At 41.5% G+C, this 24,719-nt stretch overlaps 1 protein-coding gene across 1 annotated transcript in view; it reads right to left on the reverse strand.

Annotated features, from left to right (window-relative positions):
• LOC122936242 (regulator of G protein signaling 7 binding protein) overlaps window positions 1-24,719 on the reverse strand; it is a 129,355-nt gene that overhangs the window by 6,086 nt on the left and 98,550 nt on the right. Inside the window, exons 3-4 of the mRNA XM_044292343.1 lie at window positions 10,201-10,331; window positions 2,662-2,806 (exon numbers count right to left, since the gene is read on the reverse strand). Of these exons, the coding sequence (XP_044148278.1) occupies window positions 2,662-2,806; window positions 10,201-10,331 (276 nt within the window). The remainder of the gene's footprint in view (window positions 1-2,661; window positions 2,807-10,200; window positions 10,332-24,719) is intronic.

Genomic DNA, 24,719 nt, shown 5'->3' on the forward strand with positions numbered 1-24,719 from the left:
AAAATTGGCTGTTTTGGAACAGTTTTCATTTATTTATTTTTACAGCGTTCATCTGAGGAGTTAGGTCATGTGATAGTTTTATAGAGAAGATCGTTACGGACGTGGCAATACCTAATATGTATACTTTTTCTTATTTATTTAAGTTTTACACAATAATAGCATTTCTGAAACACAAAAAATGATGTTTTAGTGTCTCTATAGTCTGAGAGCCATAGCTTTTTGATTTTTTGGGCGATTGTCTTAAATAGGGTATAATTTTTTGCGGGACGAGGTGACGGTTTGATTGGTACTAATTTGCGGGTCATTCGCCTTTTTGATTGCTTGCTGTTGCACTTTTTGTGATGTAAGGTGACAAAAATGGCTTTTTTTACACCGTTTTTTTTTTATGGTGTTTATCGGACGGGGTCTATCATGTGATATCTTTATAGAGACGGTCGTTACGGATGCGGTGATACCTAATATGTGTAGTTTTTTTCATTTTATATAGGAAAAGGCAATTTTTTAAATTATTTTACATTTTTATTTATTTATTTTTACTTTTATTTTTTTTTCACATTTTTTTTATCAAGTCCCTCTTGGATCATGAAGATCCAGTGGGGCTGATGGCTGTACTATACTTTGCAAAGCGTCCGGTTGCCATCGCAGCGCAGCAGCCCCGATGGTGGAGAGAGGGAGCCCCCTCCCTCTATTAACCCCATGGATGCCGCTGCCGGGGGGGGGGCAGACCGGGGCAGACCGAGCGGGGGGGCAGCGCTGGAAGGGGGGTGGAAATTGTCACGGCCAGCAGGAGAGGGCACTGGAGGACACAAGATGGGGCACAGATGGAGGGGGCACTGTGGACACAGGATGCCGCACAGATGGGGGGCTGCATAGATCGGGGGGCGGCATTGCATGGATCGGGGGGGGGGGGGCACGAGGACACTGTGATTTCAGGCTCCAGATCAGAGCCTGAAACCGGCATTTTTTCACTGCCGCGATCCGATTGGATAGTCTGTACAGACTAACCAATCCGATCGATTGCCGGCAAGGGGCCACTCTGATTGGTCCCTTGCCGGCATTACTGCACTGTATGCTGTCCGTGACAGCATACAGGGCAGGGGCAGAAGCTTTAATCCAAGCGCTTTGCAGTTCTTGGATTAAAGAGCTGCCAGAACGTATATATACGTGGTAGCTGCACGGGGTATGTGCAGCTATCACGTATATATACAGATTGCGGTCGGGAAGGGGTTAAGATGAATAGTAATAACTCATAAAATAGTTATTACTTAACATTCCCCATATCTCTACTTTATGTTGGAATAATTTTGTAAATGTTATTTTATTTTTTAGGATGTTAGAAGGCTTAGAATTTTAGAAGCAATTTAGAAATTTTTAAAGAAAATTTCAAAATCCAACTTTTAAAGGACCAAATCAAGTATGAAGTCATTTATGGGGACTACCCATAAATGAATCCATTTTAGAACCTACTGTCCTCAAATTATTCAAAAACACCCTGTTCCTCCCCTCTTTGTAGGAGTGGGCTTGTCCAACTTCCTGCCAGGAGGAGGAAGTCAATAGTAGTGAGTTTCAGGAGGAGAGGGGACAAGAGAGGTCCTGGAGGAGTGAGGAAGCAGCTTGTAGAGCACCCACTCAGAGAAGCCATATCTTTTTCCCTGTGAGAGAAATTCAGGAACCAGATACCCTTCTCCTGCCAAAATAACAGCTTAAAACAGACTCAACTAAAGCCTTGATATTCCAGACAGTAGAGTGAACTTCTACATCTGCATCTACAGATACTGCTGTAAGGTGAGGCACAGCAACCAAGCCACTCTTCTGCAAGTAACCATTAGGCCAGTATCATCTTAGTGCTGAATAGCCACTGACCAACCTGCCTCCATATCCTTTCTTGTGCTAGAGAATAATTGAACTAAAAGCCTGCTGCTACGGAATGTATTTCAAGTTCTACGTTGAACTTTGTAAAAAATAGTTTGTTACGTTTAACTGTGGACACCTTCTTCAGTGCTACATTTTCATTGAACTGGACCCCAGGGAGCGATGGCCTGAGGTACAGTAGGACACAGTGTCACAACAACATCACATCAGGGCCACTACCCCTCCCATCCTCTACACCAACTCCCGCAGGGGCTCACTGCACAAGTGAAAAAGGAAAAAGGCAAATACCTACAATTTCACAACCTGACATTTGACTCAGAACCTCTAAAAATCCAAACAGTAAGGTGCTTGGGCTAGTTTCACACCTCTGCTAAAGCTATCCTACAGGCTTTTCTAGCAGAAAAACAGCCTGGCGGAGTTCACCATGTCTGGATACTGCCATTGACTATAATGGGATCCATTTTGTTTCCGTTATGAGCGCAGTTTTGAATAGACAAAAGTGTTGGTGCACGCACAGGTTATGGTGCACGCTTATGCCGGAAACCAACCAGATCCCATTATAGTCGTTGGGGGCTAATGGTGCATGGCAGTATCCAGCTAGGCCGGACACAATGAACTCCAGCAGGCTGTTCCTCTGCTTGTGGAACTTAACTTACCTTCTAAATTCCTACCATGAATTTGTATGTCAGAGGTACTGTATAACCCCCAGGAAGAATTTCTTCTAGGGTAGTATACCTCTATATTACAGCATATCAAGATTATTTTCTTTGGGATTCGTACTGTATTTACCTTTCTGTGTTCTCAATGTCTGTGGAAACCTGCCAGCAGTACTGGACATCCACCGGTGATGACGACGTATCTTCTAGGATGGGAACTTCTGAGCTGTCATCTGTTTTATAGTCTATGATCTTTGGACCAGCACAATGCTCTTTTCCTTTAAGATATTAAAAGATATTAAAATATTATAAAGAATACAAAGAAAGGTCAGGCTTAATAATGAATATATATACTATGTTATATTTTTATAACTGTATATTCAACTGTTTTATAAAGCAAAAAAAAAATTATAGAAAAAATATTTAATATTTAAACCATCCATGCCAACGTTGTGAAGCAGGGCTGTGGGAGACTGCTGTGTGTGGTGTGTGAAAGGTGGGGCTATACATTTTTTTCGGATGTGAACAGGCCCCTTTTCAAATGCTCAGCTCACGCTTTCCCATGTAAACAATGACACTTTTTTACGACACATCATGTCCCTTTCTGTGGTGAGTTATAGCATGTCTCCCTCAGAGCAGTTATGGGCACCAGGGATCTATCTAAGAATGTGGCATTCTGGCGCCTCATACAGTTAGAGGTCATGGAGGGCTGCTTTCTGGGAGAATGCAGGTCTCCATGTACTTCGCAGTAGATTTACCAACTCTTCTGTTTTCCTGGAGCCACCCAGCCATTGCTAGAAAGTTGATGTCTGATTAATTATAGTTAAAGGAGTTTTAAAACTTTCGAAATGACCAGTTTTAGGACACATGCAAATGGCTCTGTATAGCCTTTAAGTTCTGCAGAGTTGTAATATAGTGCCCATACAAGTCCAAGGCCTTCTTAGGCCTCATGCACACCACCATATGTATTTTGCGGTCCGCAAATTTTGAACACCCAAAATACGGATGCGGTCCATGGCACATCCACATTTTTAGGGAACCTGTTGACTTCAATGGGTCCATGGTCTGAATTTTGCAGCCAAGTATAGGACATGTTCTATATTTTTGAGGAACGGACATATGGAAGCGGAAATCACACGGATCATCTGTATGCTTTCCACATCTGTATGTCCATTCCGTAAAAACTGAGAATACGCCCCCAAAAAGCCGGAAACTGACCCATTGAAGTCAATGCAGGCAAAACAAATGCAGAAGACACACGGACCACATCCATATTTTACTGATTCGGGTTTGTGGAACGCAAAACAGACACAGTCATGTGCATGAGGCCTAACCCTAAGAGTTTGCTCTCAGCCTAGAATGTAAGCTTGTGTGGATATTATACTATTGGTCATGAGTAAGGATTGGCATTAGCAGATCCGAAACACGTAGACCGGGTTGCCATGTTGGATTTTAATTTATTTTTGGAATAAAGTACGTCACTTTTTGGAAGCTGGACTCCCTATGTTTTTTTCCTCTATATTCTCAAGTGCGCTTTACTCCCAGCGCAATTTCAAGTGGAACCAGGTGAGCGCAGCTTTGGATTTTTTTTTATAATTTAACACTGCCTGTCCAAAAAAAAAGTCGCCACCTGGATTTAACTAAGTGAATAGTTATGAGCCTCCTATTGGATAATTACTGCATGGGCGATTATCTTTCAGCTGGCAATAAATTATTTAATCCCAACTGGTGCAATGAGTTGCTTCTCATTTCTTAAACAACCATGTCGAAAGACACATCTCGTGGTCGTGGAAAAGATGTTAGTCTGTTTGAGAAGGGTCAAATCATTGGCATGCATTAAGCAGAGAAAACATCTAAGGTGATTGCAGAAACTACTAAAATTGGGTTAAGAACTGTCCAACGCATTATTAAAAACTGGAAGGATAAGTGCGGACCCATCGTATTCGAGGAAGAAATATGGCGGGAAGAAAATCCTGAATGATTGTGATCGGCGATCACTTAAACGTTTGGTTAAATCAAATCAAAGAAAAACAACAGTAGAATTCAGGGCTATGTTTAATAGTGAAGATAAGAGCATTTCCACACGCACAATGTGAAGGGAACTCAAGGGATTGGGACTGAAAAGCTGTGTAGCCATAAGAAAACCACTAATCAGTGAGGCAAACCAGAAAAAAAAGGCTTCAATTTGCTAGGGAGCATAAAGATTGGACTCTGGAGCAATGGAAGAAGGTTATGTGGTCTGATGAGTCAAGATTTACCCTGTTCCAGAGTGATGGGCACATCAGGTTAAGAAGAGAGGCAGATGAAGTGATGCACCCATCATGCCTCGTGCCTACTGTACAAGCCTGTGGGGGCAGTGCTATGATCTGGGGTTGCTGCAGTTGGTCAGATCTAGGTTCAACAACAGTATGTGCTCCAAGAACGAGGTCAGCTGACTACTTTAACATAGTCAATGACCAGGTTATTCCATCAAGGGATTTTTTTCTTCCCTGATGGCACGGGCATATTCCAAGATGACAATGCCAGGATTCATTGGGCTCAAATTGGGGAAGCCGTGGACAATGTGGTCAACTGACTGCTAAATGTGGATGCCGTGTTATGGGATTGAACACTGTAGAATTGTTAAGAATAATTCATATGTAGAATTATAAATATATCAGTGGTAAAAGGTCACAGCAACTGGACTTGTTGAATTTTCTCTTGAAGACATTTCGCTAGTCATCTGAAGAGAAATGTGACTCCATCTTGTCTTCTCTTACATGTACAGAATTGTTATAATATCTCACCCACACACTGTTTCACACCCCCCTCCCCGCTGTGAGTTAGGTTTCCTTATCTGTCCCAGGACAGATTCTGGGAATATCCTAGAACTAGAACAAACGTTCTTGTCTCATTCAGGGTCATTCGGCACAACTGCGTACATTCTTATATGTGACGTATTACATACCATAAAAGGATGTTCCGGTAGTATCTGTGTGAGCACCAATGTTTATCTTTATGATTGGTTCAACTCTGTTGTTATGCAAACTTTTCTACTGCATATATAAGGCCAAGCTATAGCATAATAAAGTTAGAGTGTTTCTCAGTAATACTTGTGTGTGTCTATTATTGCCAACTGAGAAACATCTTTCCTGACGTCAGTGTCTCAAACCAAGGTTGTCGTAGAGGTCCAGAAAGGTCCAAATCCTTTCATCATCCAACTGGCTTTCTCAATTAGAATGACATGTATAAGAAATCCCCAGCTTTAAATACTGGTAACTCATACTTCAATCATCATTATCCGTTTATCATAATCAACACAAAGTCAAGTACCTAATGATGGTAAGGTGTTGATTGCATGTGCATGACTGACGCTACAAGGTGTGATTAAACTGCCTTGGGAGAGGTATTAAAACAGCATTGTAAGTGGCAGACAATGGATGTCGCTCCTCTCCACCTCTATTCAAGCTTGATTTCTCTAGTTTAACATAACTAGTTGTTTCACACCTCATCTGAAACAGTCCTCCTTTGTGTCTAAGATGTGAACCCTGCTGTCATCAAACAAGCCTCCTTTGTCCTTAAAGGGGATCTGTCAGCAGATTTATACCTATAAAACTGGCTGACCTGTTGTATCTGCATGTGGCAGCTGAAGGCATCTGTGTTGGTCCCATGTTCTTATGTGCCCGCACTCCTGAGAAAAATTATCTTTTAATATATGTGAATGAGCATCTAGGTACAAAGGGGGTGTAGTTATTACATCTAGAGGCTCAGCTCTCTCTGCAACTGCCACATCCTCTGTACTTTGATTGACAGGGCCAGGCAGGCGTAGTCACGTTTACACTACGTGGTTCTGTCAATCAAAGTACAGAGGGTGCGGCAGTTGCAGAGAGAGCTGAGCATCTAGGAGTAATGACAACACCCCTATTGCTCCTAGAACAGGGATCAGCAACCTTCGGCACCCCAGCTATGGTGAAACTAAGACTCTCAGCATGCACACTTGCTTACCTGTTTTCAGAGCTCCCATAGACGTGAATAGAGCATGCTGGGAGTTGTAGTTTTATCACATCTGGAGTGTCGAAGGTTGCTGACCCCTGTACTGGAGGTTAATTAGCATATATTAAAACATCATTTTTCTCAGCAATGCGGGCCCATATGAACAATGGACCAGCACAGATGCGTTCAGCTGCCAAGTGCACATGTAACAGGTCAGTCAGTTTCTATATATCGTTATATCCTGATCCTCTTGTGATCCTTTGGGATTTGTCCCTTGTTCTTTTGTAGATATATTTTTTAACTGATTGTTTTCTATGTTGTATGTGATATATATTTTTTTCTTACTAGTTTGGATCCAACAAGCAAATTGTCTGGTTTAATCTACCTATCATCTGGTTTTTACAATGGATGGTTCTACAGTGTTCTTCCATCTCCTTATTATGCATGTGGACCCCCCTTTCATTGATTCCATTTATGTTTTTTCTTTTATTGCAATTACTGTGATTAGTATCCAGTGTGAGTATGGGGGAGGAACATATTTACATTAAATAAATATATATATACAGTTGCAAAAAAAGTATATGAACCCTTTGGAATTATATGGATTTCTGCACAAATTGGTCATAAAATGTGATCTGATCTTCATCTAAGTCACAACAATGGACAATCACAGTCTGCCTAAACTAATAACACACAAAAAATTAAATGTTACCATGTTTTTATTGAACACACCATGTACACATTCACAGTGCAGGTGGAAAAAGTATGTGAACCCCTAGACTAATGACATCTCCAAGAGCTAATTGGAGTGAGGTGTCAGCCAACTGGAGTCCAATCAATGAGATGAGATTGGAGGTGTTGGTTACAGCTGCCCTGCCCTATAAAAAACACACACCAGTTCTGGGTTTCCTTTTCACAAGAAGCATTGCCTGATGTGAATGATGCCTCGCACAAAAGAGCTCTCAGAGGACCTACGATTAAGAATTTTTGACTTGCATAAAAGCTGGAAAGAGTTATAAAAGTATCTCCAAAAGCCTTGCTGTTCATCAGTTCACGGTAAGACAAATTGTCTATAAATGGAAAGTTCAGCACTGCTGCTACTCTCCCTAGGAGTGGCCGTCCTGTAAAGATGACTGCAAGAGCACAGCGCAGACTGCTCAATGAGTTGAAGAAGAATCCTAGAGTGTCAGCTAAAGACTTACAAAAGTCTCTGGCATATGCTAACATCCCTGTTAGCGAATCTACGATACGTAAAACACTAAACAAGAATGGATTTCATGGGAGGATAACACAGAGGAAGCCACTGCTGTCCAAAAAAAAAAAACATTGCTGCACATTTACAGTTTGCACAAGAGCACCTGGATGTTCCACAGCAGTACTGGCAAAATATTCTGTGGACAGATGAAACCAAAGTTGAGTTGTTTGGAAGAAACACAACTGTGAAGTATGGTGGTGGGGGCATCATGGTTTAAGGCTGCTTTGCTGCGTCAGGTCCTGGATGGCTTGCTATGATCGAAAGAAAAATGTATTCCCAAGTTTATCAATACATTTTGCAGGAGAACTTAAGGCCATCTGTCCACCAGCTGAAGCTCAACAGAAGATGGGTGTTGCAACAGGACAAAGACACAAAGCATAGAAGTAAATCAACAACAGAATGGCTTAAACAGAAGAAAATACATCTTCTGGAGTGGCCCAGTCAGAGTCTTGACCTCAACCCGATTGAGATGCTGTCGCATGACCTCCAGAAAGCGATTCACACCAGACATCCCAAGAATATTGCTGAACTGAAACAGTTCTGTAAAGAGGAATCGTCAAGAATTACTCCTGACCGCTGTGCACGTCTGATCTGCAACTACAGGAAACGTTTGGTTGAAGTTATTGCTGCCAAAGGAGGTTCAACCAGTTATTAAATCCAAGGGTTCACATACTTTTTCCATCTGCACTGTGAATGTTTACATGGTGTGTTCAATAAAAACATGGTAACATTAAATTATTTGTGTGTTATTAGTTTAAGCAGACTGTGATTGTCTATTGTTGTGACTTAGATAAAGATCAGATCACATTTTATGACCAATTTGTGCAGAAAATCTGTATTATTCCAAAGGGTTCACAAACTTTTTCTTGCAACTATATATATATATATATATATATATATATATAGTTGAAACCAGAAGTTCTTGACATCTGCCCATATCTGATACAGCGCCTTGGTGTTTGTGGTCCAGTGCGAATGTCTGATTTGCTGGACTTGCACTATGTACCCTGTCCTCACCCGATCATGTGATCAGTGCGTACGGGACACACTTTACTTAAGATTTACCTCTGTATCTTCCATAATGGGTATATCTGTGTATGGGATTTATATTGTATGAAGTTTAATGCTTGTGGTGGGTTCTGTTTATGTTATTTTTAAATTTATGGCGCCGCCCAGCCTTCCGGCATGCGCATCAAATAATTGATGCATGATGACGCAGTCCGTTCATGAAGTGATGGCGCTCTCGAAGGTGGGAGATGGTGTCATAACATAGATGACAGGTATGATTTATCAATCGATTTCAGATGTTCAAATGATCCATATGAGGTATTGATAGGTGCTCATTCCCACTCAACTCTATCTCCCCTGAAGAAGCTGGCACGATACATGTGTTTGGAGTGTCAATGCCTTTGCTTATTTGTCTTTTAAGATGTTCTTTTAATGATCTAATAAAGATATATTTGATACTTTTGTATATTGTGTCCGCAGTGTGCTTTAGATATTTTATATAGGTGATTTGCCAAGGGACCATGTAACAGGTCATCCAGTTTCAAAGGTACAAATCTGGTGACAAATCTCCTCTAAGATGTAGGTACACTGTTGTGTCCTGACCACAGGATTGACTCTTCTATGCTGGGTCATACGCTGGTGTAGCTGCTGTTTTGTTTCCCCAATGTACAATTGGACATCATTGGACTGCATACACAATATTGCTCTTCTTGTGTTTTGATGAAACATCTTCAAGAGATAATACAAGAAGTCCAGTTGCTCTGGCTTATACTGATATACCATGACCTGGATGAATGAGAACCTTTACAGACAAATTAATATAAGAACACAACTTAGACTGTCATTTACATTTCTAACCTAATGAATATAAATTATGTGGTCACACATGGATCGCTGAAACTCCACATCCTCCAAGTACTACTGTGCTGTAAGGCCTCATATAAAACTTGGTGGGGTGTATGGAAGAGAGTTCTTTCCAGGCTGGGCACCATAACCTCATCTCCTGCAGCTCGGTGGCACATACTCAGAGGACACCTGTGGAAGGCAATAGTGTTGCTAGGAGTATACGGGGGATGTTTGTAGTTTTTCCACCTCTTTACTTTTCAAATACTGTAGAGGACTCAACATCAAAAGTTACCAAAATGTCAGATTTTGGTAATCTTTTTACAAGGGTTATCCCATAAACCCAGCAATCATGAAAACAAGAGTCCCTGTCTGAGTTGGGCAACATGTCCATCAGTCCGAAGTCAATGACATAGTGGAACGACATGCGTACTACTCCTCCATTCAGCCAGGGCACTCAGGGATCTCTGTTCTCAGAATTGTTGGGGTTCTCGGCAGTGAGACCATCCCCTCTAGAAATCCAACATGTACCCTCTAATCTGTGGAAAGATGATAAATGGGATAATCGAGAAAATCAACAACAATGGGACTCACCTTTCCGCTGGTGCTGAAGGGAGCCTAGAAGACACATGGATTTCAGCATTTCGGTTGTATACATTTCTAGGCAGCACTGCAGCTGTATGTAAAGTCTGCAGATTTCAGGGTGGATCTCCCCATCTTCTGCTCTAAAATAAAAAAACATAAAAAAGTTGAAGTAGAGCAATGCACGCAACCATTCATAAATCTGTGCTGGGAAAAACTCGGTCAGTGCAGATAGTGGAGCTGTGCAAACGCAGCTGGTCACCACTTATGCCGATAATGAGACTCAGCTGGGGGCTTATGAATGACGGCCAGACTTTCACAGGAACATTTCTCCAGATGAGAACGGATACTCTAGCCCAGATTTACTGATCTTATAGATGGTTTAAGCTTAGATCGGATGGCTACACCTGCATCAGGGGCTCAGGCTGGATGATAAATGTGGTGCTGGGATAGACACTTTTTTCTAACTTTATACTGGTTGGCTTACTTTGAGACAGAATTTTACTCCAGAATTGTGGTGCAAGTTTGGCACAAAATGTTGCATCTTAGGCCACACCTTTTTATGTAATGCTCCACCCTTTACCACTTAGACTCACCTCTTTTGAGCAAATCAGAAAAAGTGTAGAAACCTTAGCTGCTCTGATTTGCACCAGTTTTTAGACAGAATCTTCGTGCAGACACGTTAGTGAATCTGGGTCTCTGCTTTAGGTAAAGTGAATGTGCAAATAATTATAAATTCCACCCAAAAATAAAATCATATAGAAATGCAATAAATACCAATGTAATAGTGTAGCAGAGCTGAATTACAGTAGGCTAGGGCTACGCTGTGACTATAAGATTGTAGTGTGGTGTTACTACATCACATCTGATAATAGTGAACGGTACGACCCGCAAGTTACCATGACCACGACACAACAGAAGGGATCTCCTCCTCCGGCCAGCCCTGTCGGCATTTCAAAAATCGCGCGCCTGTGTGGATTCGGCACAGGCGCTCTGAGATGAGGAGGCTCGTCTCCTCAGAACTCCCTCAGAGCGCCTGCGCCGATGACATCACCGAAATAGAAGACGTCATCGGCGCAGGCGCACTGAGGGAGTGCTGAGGAGACGAGCCTCCTCATCTCAGAGCGCCTGCGCCGAATCCACACAGGCGCGCGATTTTTGAAATACTGACAGGGCTGGCCGGAGGAGGAGATCCCGGCTGGCCCTGTCAATCAACACGACGAGGGGCGGATTTCTGCAGCAGCTACCAGCAAGTAGCCGCCCTACTTGCTGGTAGAGACCGAATTTACATATATTAAAACTTTGTTTTTTGCAGAAACTGCTGGATCAAAGTAAGTAACACAATTATATTGTCATATATCGCAATATAACTAATTTGACTAGCCCAAAAAAAAAAAAATCACTTTAGTGGGGTGACAGAAGCCCTTTAACCATGTTCACGATCATCAGATTGTTCAGAAGAGGTCAAGGAGGGACTGGAGACCCGAGTTATCAGACAGAAATATTTATCACAGAACGGCTGTCTGCAGCTGGCAATATAGTGTGTATACAGTACATGCCAGTTGTAGAAGCCAAATAAGGCACAGATTTGAATTCAACTATATTAAAAAAAAACATGTTTAACACAAAATAAATGCAATTCAATAATTAAAAAATATTGTTGCAAAGGAGTCCCCAGCCTTTAAATGATGGGAGTACAAAAAAACAAGTGAAATTCTCAAGGACATATGCTGCATCTCCTTTTTAAATTCACTCCTGGTTTTGGCTTGAAAAACTGCATGTGTGGCTGTACCAGTGGTGTAACTAGAACTGACGGGACCGCACAGCAGCTATTTATCCCCCCCATCTCGAGCCGATTACCCTGCTTCCACTATAGCTACGCCCCTGGGCTGTACCCTTCAGTGGTGAGGGGTCTGGCTGACAACACGGAGGGCAATTGCTTATAATCGCAACACAGCAGAACTGTGATTGAAGCTCTGGGTGAAGTCACACACCGCAGGTTTGTTGCAGGTATTTCGGCAAATGCCCCATTCATCTGAAAGGAGCTTAAAGAAGTCCATGTGATTGCTGCTGAATAAAAACATTACAGGTGAATGGTACTGAATTTTACTCAGTTATTTAAAACGATGTTGATTGAATCGCCATGCATAGAGCAAAATTGCTTTCAGGGTCAACACGCTTTATAGAAAATGTAATATATTCTCAAGTGAAACAGGATAGTCCTAAAAAAAATGAAAAAAGGTAACATTCTGCTTTGCGTTAAGCAGAACTGAATATATGACTACAGCCACTAGGTGGCAGTCCTTACTTTCTCTTTTTACTATATGCAACTTTTTAGGCTGTCTGTTTTTTGTCTCATGCTATCACTAATACACTGTCTAATGTAATATTATTATGCACGTTTTATTATTCGCCTTTGACTAACACTATCTAGGTAGACAGAAAATATCTAGCATTGTAAATCGAGCTGAGCGAAGTTTTAAAAAATTTGATTCAGTCACTTAGCGAATTTTCCCAAAATATTTGATTTGATTAGAAATACTTTGTCACAAAGGATGTTAAATCAGGTCTATCCCGTCTGTAGTTAAACTTTAGGGAAAATGTATCCTGGTGTACATCACTGTGCAGTGTAGCAACACGCATTGCTAGTCCTTTTTGGTAGTGAAAGGCCCCTTTCACACGGGCGAGTATTCCGCGCGGATGCGATGCATGAGTTGAACGCATTGCACCCGCACTGAATCCCGACCCATTCATTTCTATGGGGCTGTTCAAATGAGCAGTGATTTTCACGCATCACTTGTGCGTTGTGTGAAAATCGCAGCATGCTCTATATTCTGCGTTTTTCACGTAATGCAGGCCCCATAGAAATGAATAGGGTTGCGTGAAAATCGCAAGCATCCGCAAGCAAGCAACATGGTTATAAGGGAAAATAATAGCACTCTGAATACAGAATGCATAGTAAAATAGCGCTGGAGGGGTTAAAAAAAAATATATATTTAACTCACCTTAATCCACTTGCTCGCGTAGCCGACATCTCCTTCTGTCTTCATCTTAGCTCTGTGTAGCAACAAGGACCTTTGGTGACATCACAGTCATCACATGATCCATCACATGATCTTTTACCATGGTGATGGATCATGTGATGATCAGAGTGACGTCACCACAGGTCCTGTTGCTACACACAGCTAAGATCAAGACAGAAGGAGATGCCGGCTACGCGAGCAAGTGGACTAAGGTAAAAAAAAAAAAAATTTTTTTTTTTTAACCCCTCCAGTGCTATTTTACTTAGCATTCTGTATTCAGAATGCTATTATTTCCCCTTATAACCATGTTATAAGGGAAAATAATACAATCTACAGAACACCGATCCCAAGCCTGAACTTCTGTGAAGAAGTTCGGGTTTGGGTACCAAACATGCGCGATTTTTCTCATGCGAGTGCAAAACGCATTACAATGTTTTGCACTCGGGCGGATAAATCGCGTGTGTTCCCGCAACACACCTGCACATTTTCCCACAACGCCCGTCTGAAAGAGGCCAAACATTTACTGTGCATAAGAATGACAGACAGGTCACTTATATGGATTAGTGCATCTTCATGCAGGCCACCGCCATTCTTAGCTAACTCCTAGCTAAACAAAAAAAATCATACAGTATCCATCAGTACAGCAAAAAATACAAACAAAACAAAAACAAAACAAAAAAACGCTGTGCACCCCTGAAGGTGTCCCAATGACTCTTTAGTAGAACAAAATAAGAACATGGAAGCAGCGCCAATGAAGTAAAAAGGTGGAGAAAAAGGTTTCTTTTAATCCATGTAACGGTAGTGCATACACATACATTTGAATTCCTTCTATTAGCTGTAGAATGACTGTTCGTCACTATTAGGCTTAGTTCACACCTCACTTATTTGTTTGGTTATTATCAGCCTTAGGGTACTTTCACACCTGCGTTGTTTGATTCTGGGAGGCAGTTCCGTTGCCTGAACTGCCTGCCTGATCAGGCAAACTGTATGCAAACGCATGTAATTTTTTCTGACTGATCAGTCTGAAAAATGCCTGATTGGTCAGAAAAATGCATTGCAATACCGTATCCGTTTTTCCGGTATCATCAGGCAAAATAGATCTGGTATTTTTTTCCCCTCATTTTTAAAGGTCTGCACATGTGCAGACCGGAAGGACGGATCCGGCATTCCGGTATTTTGAATGCCGGATCCGGCACTAATACATTCCTATGGAAAAAAATGCCGGATCCGGCATACAGGCAAGTCTTCAGTTTTTTTTGCCGGAGATAAAACCGCATGCTACGGTTTTCTCTTTTGCCTGATCAGTCAAAATGACTGAACTGAAGACATCCTGATGCATCCTGAACGGATTACTCTCCATTCAGAATGCATGGGGATATGCCTGATCAGTTCTTTTCCGGTATAGAGCCCTTTTGACGGAACTCAGTGCCGGAAAAGAAAAACGCTAGTGTGAAAGTAGCCTAAAGCAGGTGCAGGTCAAACCCACAGAAAACGTGCAGATCTATTTATGACACCTAATCCGAGAGTAGGCTTGGCTCCTGAATTTGCTTCACAATAAGTGATGGAAAAAACTGACAAAATAACAGAAGTATGAACTCCACCTTACAGGTGAATTTTAGTGTCAGGTCTAATTTATAGGCATGGACTTGCAGTGGCCCAAACATCAAGTAGTGAATTCAGTGGGAGGGTGTCAGCAGTAAGGCTGTGTTCACATCACTGTTTATTTTTTCATTCTTCTGATCCATCAAAAGAACACCCCAAAAAAGCAGATCCTGTATTTTTAGCATCCGCCTTCACACCATCAGTATTTGGTCAGCATTTGATCAGTATTGGTAAGTAGTGATGAGCGGCAGGGGTCATATTCGAATTTGTGATATATCGCAAATATTTTGTAGAATTTTCGTCATATATTCGCGAATTTGTATTTTATTATATTCTACATTCTTTTTTTTACGTGAAATTTGGCAAGGTAATGATTGCGTAATATGCGAATATTGCGCGCTCAATACAGGCGTGGGTCAAAAAATTAATATATAGCACTATAGAATATAGTGCTATATATTCATTTTTAGAATATTCCTTTTTTCCATCTGAACACGTGATTCCTCCCTGCTTCTTGCTTGTGGGCCAATGAGTCATTGGCCCACAAGCAACTTAAGCAGGGAGGAATCATGACTTCAGATGGAAAAGAATGACGAATATTCTAAAAAATGAATATATAGCACTATATTGAATATAGTGCTACCTGTATATATTTGTTTTTTAGAATATTCGTCATTTTTTTCCATCTGAAGTCATGATTCCTCCCTGCTTAAGTTGCTTGCGGGCCAATGACTCATTGGCCCACAAGCAAGAAGCAGGGAGGAATCATGTGTTCAGATGGAAAAAAATTACGAATATTCGTCATTCCAAAAATATAGCACTATATTCTAAATATTCGCGAATTCTCGAAGTGCCTATATTCAAGATTAAAATTCTCTATTCAAATATTCTTGCTCAACACTATTGGTAAGGCAAAACAGGAGTGGGTCCAAATTTCTACTGTTGGATTCCAAATCATGATAAAATCCTGATGAAAAATACTGACCATGTGATAGAGTCCTCATGCTGAATTTGCATGAGTTTTGGCCATTTGACTCTGAAACTGGCTTTATTCAGATTGAAAAGAAGTCCTGCAGGCAGGACTTCAATGGACTCTATCACGCGGTCAGAATTTGGTCAGTTTTTTGCATCCGTATTTGATCACGATTGGTAATGGTAAGGCAAAAACAGGAATGGGTCCAAAACAGGGATAACGTGATGGATCACAAAGAGCTTCTATTTTTCCATTTATAGTAGGTACAATACCACTTTAATTTAGAATGATCCTCATTTCTCAGCTCTATTGTTTGTATGTGAAATGTTGTGCAGCCATTTTTTTATCAACCATGTTTGCTTGATTGATATGCACCTGTGACTATGAATATGAATGTGCGAGTCTAAATTATCTTGTAGTATATATTGAGGGTAGCGCCTCTTTTGGACTGGGCAATGCCCATCTGTCTGGGGCTTCTGAGCAGAGTATAAATGTAGCTGGTTCCTACACTGCCCTGAAATTGTAGGCTTAGGTAAGTCCAAGAGAGGCGGTATATTAGTGTTAGGTACACGTCTGCGGAAGCCCCCTTGACGCCTGGTAGATGGGACCGACACACGTTCGATCAAAAATGTGCGCAAAGAGCTTCTATTTTTTCATTTATAGTAGGTATAGTACCACTTTAATTTAGAATGATCCCCATTTCTCAGCTCTATTGTTTGTATGTGAAATGTTGTGCAGCCATTATTTTATGAACCATGTGATGGATCACAGTGGGGGCGGGTGGCAGTAGAGGCAGCAAGCGTGTGGCATCAGGCAGATGACAGCATCACAATAGTGACAGCAGGACGTGGGCAGAAGTAATGGGCCATTTGTCACAATGTTCCAGTGTGGCAGCAAACTACAGTTAGGTCATTACTGCCAGAATGATCTAGTCTGTTGCATCAGGAACTGGTATCTTCAGTAGGCAGGTCAAGAAAACTCATCATATGAGATTAAATACTTAAGGTTGCTGCTGATGGAGCTGGTGCTGCTCCTGCCCCCAACCCATTCCAGCAGTCATGGCAGTGGAACTTGAGCTCAGAGGGTCCCCTCGATTAGACCTTTGTAAGTATGGGCGATGACGTGCATAGGCAGCGACCAGCCGACTACAAAGGATGTCTCGTTAGTACTTGAGTTTTTCATCCCTCTTGGGTGTTAAAAAAGGCCACCATTTAGGACCTGTAGCGAGGGTCTATCTTTGTGGAGAGCCTGCTGGCAAAAAAAGAAATTGAAGCTTCAATACCCTGGGTCTCTTCAGAGAGATCCAGAGTATTGAATTCAATTACTGGCATCCTCATTGGCCGCAGAGGATGCCAGTAAGAATCCCGGAAGCTCGGGCTTTTGGGTTTTTCAACCTTCAGGTGCCATGCTCTCACTTGATTACTACATCTGAAGGCTTTAATGACCGCGGAAACCTATCGGCAATGACCCCAGCTGCACGCGCGAGCGGCCGCCATGTTTGCACTTCGCTTCAGCTCTATACATGAATGGCGCTAGTAGCAAACGAGTTAAAGACCTGGTCTGCCTGCCGGATATATACAATATGCCAGGCATGCATTCACTGGTTAGAAACATGGTGTCTGTTCTGCCTGCAATATGTTACAGAACAGGAGGAGCCGAGCAGATTGATATATAGTTTTGGGGGGAAAAAATCTGTATAAGTGGGCTCCTGCACATGACCTGTATTTGGAAAAATGTGGCTTGGATATGGACCCATTAAGTTCAATGGGGTCGCACACCGCATTCCAGTGGGAGGTCTTATCAGACTGAGCAGGAAATTAAATGAAGAAAATACAATTTATATGGAATATTTTCCCATAAAATTATATATCCATCTGTTTAGCTCCTCCTGCTCTATAACATGATTCTGACATCTTATCACAACGTTCAATGTGTCATCACCATGTTCAATGTGTCAGGTTCCCTTTTAATTAGGAACTGTTCTTATTAATTGGCTCCATCTCACAGACAGGAACAGATGTGACAATCCTTTCAATAAAGAGAGACAGAGTGCAAATACCCAGATCATACTTTCATGCTATTGGAGGTATTCATTAAGAACTAAAGACAATTAAGAGTTACCCCATGATTAATGTAAAAAAAAATCTGACATCATATAGTACATGACAATCTTTTTTTTAACAAAGCTAGAACCAGTCCTGTGGCTCGCATGGATCCAATGATCTCCCCGTTCATTGCTCCAGCTGCTTTGCTAGACTTATTTTAGGTGACAGCTCAGGGGGCTTGTTCTTACTGCAGCATCTCTCTCCCTATTACCGCTCAGGGTGTATGTCCTTCTGCTGCAGCTCTCTCTCTATTACAACTCAGGGGGTATGTTCTTCTGCTGCAGCTCTCTCCCTATCACAGCTCTGGGGGTGGGGGGGGGGGGGGGTGTCCTTCTGCTGCAGCTCACTTCCTCTGTAACTGCCACAGGTTCTAACAGTAGTTCTAGCTGGTGGCAGTTAGGGATGGAACTGAGCATGTGTGACCAACTTAGTGAGGTGGACACAGAGATAAGGAAAAGAACAAACAGCAGGTGGCTCTATACAGATGTATTTTATAGAAGAAGTCAGTTTGTATACAAATTTTTTTTTTATTACATCCTATTACTAAAGTATTCAGATGCAAGTGCTGATTTGAAAACCGCAGAATATTTTTTTCATGGGACATTCCCTTTAACTAAAAACATGTACTATCCTACTTCATTATATTGCAGTAGTTAGTGTAGATGCGTGCCATATTCTTCCTATGCTCTGCTTAGTGTTAATTGAGATGTTGTACTCTATTGTACTGCAGAGCTCACACCGCATGTCTTATCATTTTCTTTCCTCTATGAAAGCTTTTCAGAAAACGAACAAGTCATCTCAATTAACGAGAGTCAGCGATATTATTTTTAATTAATTTTTTTCATTGTAGCTTTGCATAAATTTGAATGTTTTATTGTTAACTGGGGGCTTCAACTAGTCTCATGAGTCATCGTAAAGTATATTTTCTGCACTAAAAAGAGATCAAAGAGCTAATGAATATTCTGCCATTCATTTGGCTACACATTAAGATGGAGTGAAAAAGAAGGTAGAGATGAAAGTATTGAATAAAACAGTATCAGCTATATCTGCGGGCAATAACTGCACAGCTAGGGGAGAAATAAAATAATTGCGGTAGCTAAACATTGGCAAGTATCATGAAATGGGCACAGCATAGGCACAATGATGTGTAGAGCCTTGATAAGGGGATCCGTCACCAGGTTGGAATTCTAAATTAGCAAAATATGGTCCAAAAGAAGTAAAATTGTCTTGAATTTCACTCCATAATTTTCTTGAATCACTTACTTAAAAGCTGCCCATCATTTCCTTGTGGATTGATCACGGATGGGCAACATACTATAGACATTAGGAGCCAATGTGTCCACTGCAGATGCCAGTAAAACTAATTTAGTGGTCCAGCTACAGCGAGAAACAGAAGTATTTGAACACCTTGCGATTTTGCAAGTTCTCCCACTTAGAAATCATGGAGGGGTCTGAAATTCACATTGTAGGTGCATTCCCACTCTAAGTGACAGAATAAAAAAAAATAATCTGAAAATCACATTGTATGATTTTTAAAGAATTTATATGTCTTGCACTGCTGAACATAAGTATTTGAACACCTGAGAAACAGCAAGAATTCTGGCTCTCAAAGACCTGCTACTGTGCCTTTAAAAAGTCCACCTCTATTCCACTCATTAATCTAACTTAGTAGCACCTGTCTAAGCTCTTTAAAGACACCTGTCCACCCCACAGTCAGTCAGCCGCCAACTACTACCATGGGCAAGACCAAAGAGCTGTCAAAAGACACCAGAGACAAAATTGTGGGCCTTCACAAGGTTGGAAAGGGCTAAGGGGCAATTGCTAAGCAGCTTGGTAAAACTAGATCACCTGTTGGAGCAATTGTTAGAAAATGGAAGAGGCTAAAGATGACTGTCAGTCTCCCTCGGACTGGGGCTCCATGCAAGATCTCATCTCGTGGGGTATCACTGATAATAAGAAAGGTGAGGAATCAGCCCAAAACTACAAGGGAGGAGCTGGTCAATGACATGAAGCGAGCTGGGACCAGAGTTTCAAAGGTCACTGTCGGTAAAACACTACGCTGTCATGGTTTCAAATCATGCATTGCATGGAAGGTTCCCCTGCTCAAGTCATCACATGTCCAGGCCCGTCTGAAGTTTGCCAATGACCATCTGGATGATCCAGAGGAGGCATTGGATAAAGTAATTTGCTTAGATAAGACCAAAGTAGAACTTTTTGGTCTAAACTTCACTCGTTGTGTTTGGAGGAAAAAGAAGGATGAGTTGCATCCCAAGAACACCATCCCTACTGTGAAGCAGTGGGGGTACTTTTCTTCGAAGGGGACAGGATGACTGCACTGTATTAAGGAGAGTATGAATGGGGCCATTTATTGTGAGATTTTGAGCAACAACCTCCTTTCCTCAGTCAGAGCATTGAAGATGGGTCGTGGCTGGGTCTTCCAACATGACAACGACCCGAAGCACACAGACAAGAATAACCAAGAAGTGGCTCCGTAAAAAGCATATCAAGGTCCTGGAGTGGCCTCGCCAGTCTCCAGACCTAAATCCAATAGAACATCTTTGGAGGGAGCTGAAACTCTGTGTTGCTCAGCGACAGCCCAGAAACCTGAGAGATCTAGAGGAGATCTGTGTGGAGGAGTGGTCCAAAATCCCTGTTGCAGTGTGTACAAACCTGGTCAAGAACTACAGGAAACGTTTGACATCTGTAATTGCAAACAAAGGCTTCTGTACCAAATATTAACACCGGTTTTCTCAGGTGTTCAAATACTTATTTTCAGCAGTGCAAGACAAATAAATTCTTTAAAAATTATACAATGGGATTTCCAGATTTTTTTATCTGTCTCTCAGAGTGGGAATGCACATACAATGTGAATTTCAGACCCCTCTATGATTTCTAAGTGGGAGAACTTGCAAAATCGCTGGGTGTTCAAATATTTCTGTTCCTTACTGTGTTTACAAGTAAAAATCAATCAAAAGGTTAGGCTTTGGTGTCCAACATATAGTTCTTTTGGCTACCTGATGCCTGGTATTTGTACAACCTTTAGTCTGGGAATCTCCTTCTTCTTTGGCTATGGATTCCCTATCCCATCCCCAATATCAGTAGGCTGCCCCTAAAGCAACCTTTATCTTAGTTAAAGGGGTTGTCTCACTTCATTAAATTGCATTTATCATGTAGATAAAGTTAATACAAGGTACTTACTAATGTATTTTGATTGTCCATATTGCCTCCATTGCTGGCTTGATTTATTTTTCCATTGCATTATACACTGTTCATTTTCAGGACTTATGACCACCCTGCAATCCAGCAGTGGTGGCCGTGCTTGCACACTAAAGACAAATGAACTTTTAGTGTGCTAGCACGGCCACCGATCCTGGGTTACAGGGTGGTCATACAGGGCGGAAATGAGACAAGCCTTTAATAAGGCCATAATTAGTTACATTTTTCAGGCTGATGTGATGGTTGGACTGAGGATCATGCCATGTATGAGTGCTCAGGGAGTACTAATTCTCCTTGTGGAGAGCATCACAACTGGTATAGGTAGTCTTATAGGGCTGACAATTGTTCCTTGGAAAGGATCTGCAGATCCGCTCTCTTCCAAGAGAAAGAAAGCTGCTTCTGTAGTGCAACCTAGTTAAAGTAACTATCCTGTAGTCAATGTATGATATTATTTTTATTTATTTAATGCACTTAAAATAGCACTGCTATATTCCACAGCACATTACAGACATTAGCATCAGGCTATCCCCAGTGAGGCTCACAATCTAAGTTCCCTATCATTATGTCTTTGGAGTGTGGGAGGAAACCGGAAACCAGTTTGGAGTGTGGGAGGAAACCCACACAAACACAGGGAGAACTTAAAAACCCTATGCAGATGTTGTCCTTGGTCAGATTCAAACCCAGGACCCCAGCACTGCGAAGCACCAGTGCTAACCACCAGCGTGCTGAACATTAACAAAATCAAGAGTCTTCTCCTAAAGGAACCAGCCTGCAATATAGCTGTTGCGAAGATTTTGCCCCTCAGATATAGAAAGAGGGGTGCTCAGAATGCTAGGTAGGAGGCCTTTGATGTAGCTCTCAGGGATTACTGTTTCTCTGTGCGAAGAGCATCAGAGCTGGGATAAAGAGTCTTTTAGGCTAGGCAATGCTCACTGAGAAAAAAAAAATGCAAGAGAAAGAAAGCTGTATGCGGGAATATTTTGCGCTTTTGATGATCTGATACATGTTTGAAAATCTATTTGTGGTAGCAAGTGATCTGGGAATGTGAAGATATCTGACACAAAGGTCATTAAGATACATCATTATGTATGGCCAGGTAAACAAAATGACATGTTAAATCCATCGAAACTAGGAATGGATGTCCTTTATTAATTAATCATACAAGAGATTCTGATACCAGAATTTTTTGTTCGGTTTCGATACCAAGAAAACTATTGCGAGAATCGATACCATGGAAAAAAAAAAAAGTAATACCCGCACATTAATCCCATATTGCCCAGAATGTGTATTTTTGTGTGTTTTTTTGGGGCTAAGTATTGATTGCCCATTAAATGAGGAGGTACTTGCTTGATGGGGTAATTTACTAATAATGTGAGGCAAATGGAAGTCTAAATTGTTAAAATCATGTGTCTGTCATTGATGGTAACTCCATCAAGTACCTCCTCACATAAAAGGCATAACAGGCACTAATTCGGACCTCCATGTGCCTCACTTTAACAGTAAATAACCCCATCATGTACCCCACATTAACCCCATGTTGCCTATTATATGAGGAGCAGAAGTATTATTGCAAGCCTTAAATTCTGCAGAGAGAGAGAGACTCTGGGAAGCTAGAAAGGAAGGAGTACTACAATCCCCATCCTTGATCAAATCCATACATTGATAACTGAAGATTTGCATGGTGAATTATTTGGAACTGTGTTTTTATACAGTACAGTGTACTACAACTCCCATTCTGCACTTTAGTAAAGAAAGACATTTATTTTCTACAACTAGCCTGGTTACTGGCTCCAGCACCACACATTGGCCACAGCATCTACATCTTCTGACTTGCACCCTTGCAATAATCAAGGGCACCCCCAACTACCATGAGGCAGGAGCCCAAAGATCCGGGTGGGCCCTAAGGGATGAAAGGGTGCACCCTCTTATCACTGCCCTGGCCATATTGAGCATCAATGTGAGAATTGCCAGTGTGAATAATTTGCATCCAGAACCATTAGTACTCTCATCCTCCGCTCTGCTTCTCCATGGCTTACGGAAAATCAGTTCAATGACATCGATATACTATTACGGAGAAATAAAGTGAAAAAGTTGGTGAAAAAGAGTCATACTTATCCTTGCCATTGTTCTCCGGGCAGCTGCAAGTGTTATGAAGTAGGCGAGCTGCAAGTAGGGACCATCAAACTGACACCACAGTCATGGTGCTGTATTTAAACAGTTAATATATTATTTGATATTTTTTTACTCATTTAGAGTACGGTATGTTGGAGGGTTCTTGAGTTTTGAAAACCCCTTTAACCAGACTGTTATGATGTTCATGTTTTGTATGTAGGTTGTGAAGCTTGGTATGGGGCTGAATTGTAATAGCAGACACAACTTGTGGACAAAAAGGGTGCTGTTTCAGGAAAGAAGCAGTCATGTTTTCTAAGGTTATACAACTCTTATCAGCTGGGAGAAATTATCCTGTGAATTAACATACCAAACAAACCTTCTAAAAAAGAGCCATCCTACAACACATTTTCTTATCGGAAGTCTGAGTGGCTTATTTATCTTGTCCTAGGATATAACACAGAGCTACTGTCTACATACAGTTGTATCCCATGCAGAGATGTGTCATATCCCAAGGCAAGAAAAAGCTAACTTAATTCTGATATGAATACCGTACATTGTGGAAAATCAAAGAAAGACTAAAAGAAAAAAAAAATAGACTGAATTCTACTCATCACAAGGAAGATGCTCCATTCTGCATATCTATATTTACTAGTCTTATAATAAAAGAAAAGAAAATCAGAAAAACACAGCGCATAGTATTCAATGTCCCTGGCTGATCCAGAGAACAAAGTCCAACTGCAAGGTTTTTTTTCACTCACAGAATCTTGCCCATGATCATAGCGGGGTTCATTATCACAAAAACATTACAACTCACCTAAGGTAAAAAATTCAAATTTTATCAGATGACCCTAATATAACTTAAAGTGACCCCTTGGATCAAGAAAATAAAATTCAGATTAACTGAGGAGCAGAACACTCACATTGTGACCTTTTTGTCTTTGTCGTTGCAGATCTTTTCATTCTCAGGCTCCTATTCTGCACTGCTTCTCAGACTATCTGGTGCACACTGTACATCTATAGCCCAAAACACTTTCTACATTTGCGGGATGATGGTCTGCTCCAGGGGGTGGACTAACAGTGGCTAATCCCTGCTCCAGCACTTCCCCAAGCCACACTTGGTTGGTGGTTGGAGTGACGCAACCTTTCTTCCCCTTGGGGCTCACCCTGGACATTGGGGTCTCCTTCTTGGTGGTGGATGGAGTTCGCTTGATGTTGGGTGAATGGGTAGTATGATGCAAGGTCTCAACTGAGGTTCACAGTGCAAATACTAACAGTAGGAACAAGTATTTCACAAAGTAGGCTTTTCCGAAAGGCTGTGTATAGGGGGTGGCTACCAGGATGGTCCTTCCTGAGTCTCTTCCTACAGATATGTTCAATCTTCCCAATTGACTATAGGTGAGCAATCACTCTCAATAACTCTTTGCGATGTACAACTGCGAGGTGCAGTCCGAGCTCAGATGGCTATTCAACAGTAGTGTCAAAGGCACCAGAAGCAATATA

This window comes from Bufo gargarizans, chromosome 1 (genome assembly GCF_014858855.1).
Source record: "Bufo gargarizans isolate SCDJY-AF-19 chromosome 1, ASM1485885v1, whole genome shotgun sequence".
Taxonomy (NCBI): domain Eukaryota; kingdom Metazoa; phylum Chordata; class Amphibia; order Anura; family Bufonidae; genus Bufo; species Bufo gargarizans.